This window comes from Salvelinus namaycush, chromosome 5 (assembly GCF_016432855.1).
Source record: "Salvelinus namaycush isolate Seneca chromosome 5, SaNama_1.0, whole genome shotgun sequence".
NCBI classification, from domain to species: domain Eukaryota; kingdom Metazoa; phylum Chordata; class Actinopteri; order Salmoniformes; family Salmonidae; genus Salvelinus; species Salvelinus namaycush.
Genome location: NC_052311.1, coordinates 66,246,104 through 66,252,375, shown reverse-complemented (window position 1 = coordinate 66,252,375; position 6,272 = coordinate 66,246,104). Strand labels below are relative to the sequence as shown.

The 6,272-nt window shown below is 40.0% G+C and overlaps 1 protein-coding gene across 1 annotated transcript; it reads right to left on the bottom strand.

Annotated features, from left to right (window-relative positions):
- Positions 1-3,548: 3,548 nt before the first annotated feature.
- LOC120047749 (39S ribosomal protein L17, mitochondrial-like) lies at positions 3,549-5,600 on the bottom strand. Its single transcript, XM_038993303.1, has 3 exons — positions 5,234-5,600; positions 4,355-4,423; positions 3,549-4,186 (listed from the first exon to the last, which is right to left on the bottom strand). Exons 1-3 carry the CDS (start codon positions 5,405-5,407, stop codon positions 3,926-3,928), a joined length of 504 nt encoding a protein of 167 aa, XP_038849231.1. The 5' UTR covers positions 5,408-5,600; the 3' UTR covers positions 3,549-3,925.
- Positions 5,601-6,272: the final 672 nt, after the last annotated feature.

Sequence of the window (6,272 nt, the reverse complement as noted above, 5' to 3'; positions counted from 1 at the left end):
AATTTCAGCCTCCATCCTTGACACATGATTTAAGGAGGGAAGGTTGTCCAGCGAGGATATGAACTAACTTCACAATCACCCCCCCCCCCCCGACTAGTATGTAATGATGTCATGTCAAACCTGTACATGTCTGTATGTATGGCCATTTCCCTCAGTGAAGTTGTACATCTGATCTGATACTGTGTGAGGGGCTCATTGTTGTTTATCCATAAGTAGGAACAGTAGTTCTTCCTGAACATGAAAAGTCCTGCGCCCATAAACAACTTAAGCAAACCTTTTAGAGTAACTGTGAAAGTAGTAGCACCAACGTCCTGTTTGTCCTGCATGAAGCACTTTAATGGTCCCCTTCTCTTAGTTTTTCTGTTCCGCCATTTATTTCAAAGTGACTTTGAATAGCGCTTTTATCTGAATTATACTCATCCACACACTACATCCAATGATATTCCGGTATCAAATATACAAATGTTACCTGTAGATATGTTCATATTAATCAATGTCATCAAGTGTCATTATGAGACATTTAAAAATGTACATGTATCTTAATAACATTAAGTTGATTAAATAGCCTAATGATATCAATGTAAGGGGGAGGGTGTAATTCATAAGACGGTGTCAAGGCCAATTTACCACCTGTTTCTTCTAAGAAATGGAAATAATGGAAGTAATCAACTACATTGTATTTTTTTTTGTATAACTTGTTAATATCCGAGTATGAAACATGCAACTCTCTTTAATATTTTTTTTATCCAATCTGTAAAAAAAAGAAAAAGGTGTGGGGTAAAGAATGGTGGTTAATTGACTGTTTCTAATGGTTTAATTAATAGCCCTTTATTGTCTTTCTGGAGTAATGTCTGGAGTAGGCTTGGGTTGGTCAGACTGGTACAGCACATGTTATGTACATGAGAACATACAGTCAAAGGTATAATGTAGTCTGTAAAAAAGAATGATACTTGAATTAGATTGTTCTGGTGTTCCAAAGGTTTTGTCACTGTAGGCGTATATACAGTTGAAGTCGGAAGTTTACATACACTTAGGTTGGAGTCATTAAAACTAGTTTTTCAACCACACCACAAATTTCTTGTTAACAAACTATAGTTTTGGCAAGTCAGTTAGGACATCTACTTTGTGTATGACACAAGTAATTTTTCCAACAATTGTTTACAGATTATTTCACTTATAATTCACTGTATCACAACTCCAGTGGGTCAGAAGTTTACATACACTAAGTTGACTGTGCCTTTAAACAGCTTGGAAAATTCCAGATAATTATGTCATGGCTTTAGAAGCTTTTGATAGGCTAATTGACATAATTTGAGTCAATTGGAGGTGTACTTGTGGATGTATTTCAAGGCCTACCTTCAAACTCAATGCCTCTTTGCTTGACATCATGGGAAAATCAAAAGAAATCAGCCAAGACCTCAGAAAATAAATTGTAGACCTCCACAAGTCTGGTTCATCCTTGGGAGGAATTTCCAAATGCCTGAAGGTACCACGTTCATCTGTACAAACAATAGTATGCATGTATAAACACCATGGGACCACGCAGCCGTCATACCGCTCAGGAAGGAGACGCGTTCTGTCTCCTAGAGATGAACGTACTTTGGTGCGAAAAGTGCAAATCAATCCCAGAACAACAGCAAAGGACCATGTGAAGATGCTGGAGGAAACAGGTACAAAAGTATCTATATCCACAGTAAAATGAGTCCTATATCGATATAACCTGAAAGGCTGCTCAGCAAGGAAGAAGCCACTGCTCCAAAACCGCCATAAAAAAAGCCAGACTACGGTTTGCAACTGCACATGGGGACAAAGATCATACTTTTTGGAGAAATGTCCTCTGGTCTGATGAAATAAAAATAGAACTGTTTGGCCATAATGAACATCGTTATGTGTGGAGGAAAAAGGGGGAGGCTTGCAAGCCAAAGAACACCATCCCAACCGTGAAGCACGGGAGTGGCAGCATCATGTTGTGGGGGTGCTTTGCTGCAGGAGGGACTGGTGTACTTCACAAAATAGATGGCATCATGAGGCAGAAAAATTATGTGGATATATTGAAGCAACATCTCAAGACATCAGTCAGGAAGTTAGAGCTTGGTCGCAAATGGGTCTTCCAAATGGACAATGACCCCAAGCATACTTCCAAAGTTGTGGCAAAATGGCTTAAGGACAACAACATCAAGGTATTGGAGTGGCCATCACAAAGCCTTGACCTCCATCCTATAAAAAAATTGTGGGCAGAACTGAAAAAGCTTGTGCGAGCAAGGAGGCCTACAAACCTGACTCGGTTACACCAGCTCTGTCAGGAGGAATGGGACAAAATTCACCCAACTTATTGTGGGAAGCTTGTGAAACGCTACCCAAAACATTTGACCAAAGTTCAATAATTTAAAGGCAATACTACCAAATACGAATTGAGTGTATGTAAACTTCTGACCCACTTGGAATGTGATGAAAGAAATAAAAGCTGAAATAAATAATTCTCCACTATTATTCTGATATTTCACATTCTTAAAATAAAGTGTTGATCCTAACTGACCCAAGACAGGGAATTTTTACTAGGATTAAATGTCAGGAATTGTGAAAAACTGAGTTTAAATGTATTTGGCTAAGGTGTATGTAAACTTCCGTTACAGTCCACTGTTGTTCATGGTTACGGATGCCATTACTTGACTGAATAGATTGATTTTGACAGGCTGGTTCCATTCATCCTGTACAACAAGCTGCATGATCAACTTATCTATGGTATTTGTCTATTATACACAGACACAAGTGGAAGAGCAAAGGGAGAGGAGTGAGAGGGTTTTATATGCATGACAGACAACAGCACAGCTTCCTGGGTATTTAGAGAGGTCTGGTTAAGAGCACATTACTGAAGCACTGTTTGAAATGAATGCATTTTAATGGTGTCAAATTAGAATATTCTGAATATGCTGTACATACACTTTTTGCCAAATTAAAATGGTTGGTTTTACTAGAGGCCTTGTCTGTTTCTTTCATACCTTGGCCACAGTGTGAATGTGTATGTGTGATGTAGAAGGGCAAGGGCATTCGTCCAAAACATCTACTCCATCTTGGTACAGTACAATTACTTTTCTGGAACCTCACAATTGGAGCGCTTACAGGCAAGTGGCAAAGGAGAACGGAGAGCCGGTCCAATTGAATGTAATTGCAATAGGTTTGGGGCAATTTAGGCAAGTAGTTACCAGTATGTGAAAACCAAACTCTACAGCAGCTCTTAATAACAAAACAGTTTGAATCTAAACAAATAGAACAAATGGGGAAGCTCATGATGTGTGATTTTGCCTGGTTGAAGGTGGTTGCTTTCATAAAATATCCTGCCTCTATTTGCCACTGTCTGTTTATTCTGAATCAGTAGAGATTAAAAACAGGACATCAAATAATAATGATAATAATGAAAAGTTTGGGGGAAATGTTTCTGAACCAGTAGAGGGAATAATAACAGCATATTTAAGCACATCTGTTAAATTCACAGTAGTGCCATGAACAAAACTTTTTATTTGACTAACAGTCAAAATAACAGGACGCTTAACATTGTCAAACAATCACATTTATTTTGACACACAACATCCTCTTTCATGTTCAGTGGGGTCCACAGAAAGTCAAATACTGTGCCAGTCATCTAAAACAGTGTGATCCACCAAAAGTGTTTGGGTGTTTTTCTTATTACACACAAAGCAACACAATGTTTCCAAACCAGGACCTAGTCAGAATCTGTGGACTATAAAAGTTTAGAGTACAACCCACCAGTGGGTCCCCTTCTTGGGAAATACAGGGGCTTATTCAGGAGGGAGCAACGTTCCAGAATGTTCATATACTGTAGAACAGACATGACATTCTAAATGTTTCACCATACTGAACACACCCCTGATCTAACACATGTAATGTCAGTGTGTGGCTGGTTGCATCATGCCTCAACCTTGGCTGCTGCCTGCTGTGCCCGCTCTTCTCTGTAGCCTTTGAGGAGCTGGTTGATTAGCGTGAGTTCATTGTCTCGTTTGGCGGTCTGGAGAGGTGGGAACGGGTTGCCTTTATACTCCAGCACAGCCATAGCAGCCTTGTCCAGGTTCTCCCTGTTGGGAATGCGGGCCATCCGGGTGTAGGCTTTGGGCTGGGTCTCAAACCTGGGAGCCAGGACTTTGAAGAGCTTTGGGATCAGATCCTTTTCCTTAAAACCACAGAGGAGAGAGCAACAGGATGATGACTGAGTGAAAGAACTAGGAACACACTCATACTAATCTGGTAAATAATAGTACAACAATGCTGGGGACATTGGGACAGTCTGGGTCTGAGCATTTTAAAATACTAACAAAGATCATAAAGAAAGAACATTTACTGTGAGCCAGAAGTTTGCCATTTTCATCGCTTTCTCATCAGTGTCTCCCTTCTTGGCATAGTCAATCAACTGCAAAACAACATCACACATTGGTCAACAACGTCACAAGCTGTCAAAAACTACAGCAGCCTACTAAACAGGGATGGTTGAAGAAGTAGCTGACTGAACTCAACTCCATGGTTGTATTTGTTTGATTAAAATGCATGAATTTCAGCAAACAAAGGCACATAACTAGATAGGACACATAACTAGATAGGACAACCATAGGTTACAAGATAAGCGTTTCATAATTTACTATTGACCTTGGGCGAATCAATGTAGTCAGAGCTGAATTTCTTCCAAGCCAGGACTCCGCTAAACTCCACTGGTGGAGTTCATCAGAAACTTCCTTCACCATGGGAGTTGAGTTTAGTCAACTGGTGGAGTAGCCCAAAGGCCGGCAGATGACAAGAGTCTCTTCATCTTACCACCCAAAGGAAATCTATGTAGCCAGCTATACACTCATATCCCCTGTGGACCGGGTTGTACATAAAATATTCTCCATTCAGGTTACAAAGGAGTCGATTTCTTCCTTAACTCAATTTAATGGCGAGAAGGTAAAAAAAAAGATAAGACTTTCCTTATGAAACACCATTTTCCGCCATGTTCTGAATGTTACAAATCGCGTTTAGCCAATCAGGTTGGAGCAGTCCCTTTCCCCCCCCACCCCTGGTCTGATTGGCTGAAGGGGTATACACGTGTATAACCGGCTGCATACATTCCTTTTGGACGGTAAGATGAAACGACTCAATATCGCCATCTGCCAGCCTTTGAATTACTATTGTTGAAGCAGCTGTGTTGAGCTGCTTAAAAGGGTAACGTTACCATCCATGTCCTCACCTTTTCAGCATAGAATCGAACTTCGTCTGCTCTGCCTCGGGTGGTCTCTATCCTCTCGTGTCGAACAAGGCCGGTAAGAATGTTCCGAAGCATGTTTATTCGGGACTCTGGACCGAGACCCATTTTACGGGCCACCCGGCCATGGGATATCAACATCTGAATGGTGAGGCGCATCTTGTCGAGTTCAGACACCTACAAGAGGCTAGAAAGAAAAAAGGAATCAAACCGGCCTTTAAAAATGTAAACCGATGTTTCTAAGGAAAATTATATTTCGTTATTCTCGTGTAAATTAGGTTAATGTGCTCATTAATACATCCCCGAGGTCGCATAACGTGACAAATTTCGTTTGACATTGCCGGTGCATCAGTTATCGCAGTCTGTGTGGGTGAATGGTGTTACGTGAAAAATAGTTCCGCCTCAAATGTATTCTATTTGTTTCTAGTTGTCATTAATTAATTAATTGTTGTTTTGTTATTAGATATCAGGCCTTTCTATGTGCATAGAGATTTCAAAATGTAAAAAAAATGTTAATTTCTGATTTGGAAATGTGATCGGAAAAAGGGGAAAATATTTAAATTACTTATTTCTCTACGATATATGATGACAAATAGCATATATATGCAGTACCAGTCAAAAGTTTGGACACACCTACTCATAATTTTCTTTATTTTTACTATTTTCTACATTGTAGAATAATAGTGAAGACTTCAAAACTATGAAAAAACAAATATGGAATCATGTAGTAACCCACATTTTTTTTAAACAAACCAAATCAAAATATATTTTAGATTCTTCAAAGTAGCCACCCTCTGCCTTGATGGCAGCTTTTCACACTCTTGGCATTCTCTCAACCAACTTCACCTGGAATGCTTTTCCAACAGTCTTGAAGGAGTTTCTACATATGCTGAGCACCTGTTGGCTGCTTTTCCTTCACTCTGCGTTCCAACTCATCCCAAACCATCTCAATTGAGTTGAGGTCGGGTGATTGTGGAGGCCAGGTCATCTGATGCAGCACTGCATATCTCTCCTTCTTTGTCGA

Excerpts from the sequence above, each read along its gene's own strand:
- LOC120047749 (XM_038993303.1), bottom strand. The coding sequence starts at position 5,407 with ATGCGCCTCACCATTCAGATGTTGATATCCCATGGCCGGGTGGCCCGT. Across the intron at positions 4,424-5,233 it reads TTCGATTCTATGCTGAAAAG|TTGATTGACTATGCCAAGAA; the intron begins GTGAGGACATGG and ends GTTGTTTTGCAG. Across the intron at positions 4,187-4,354 it reads TGGCAAACTTCTGGCTCACA|GAAAAGGATCTGATCCCAAA; the intron begins GTAAATGTTCTT and ends TGTGGTTTTAAG.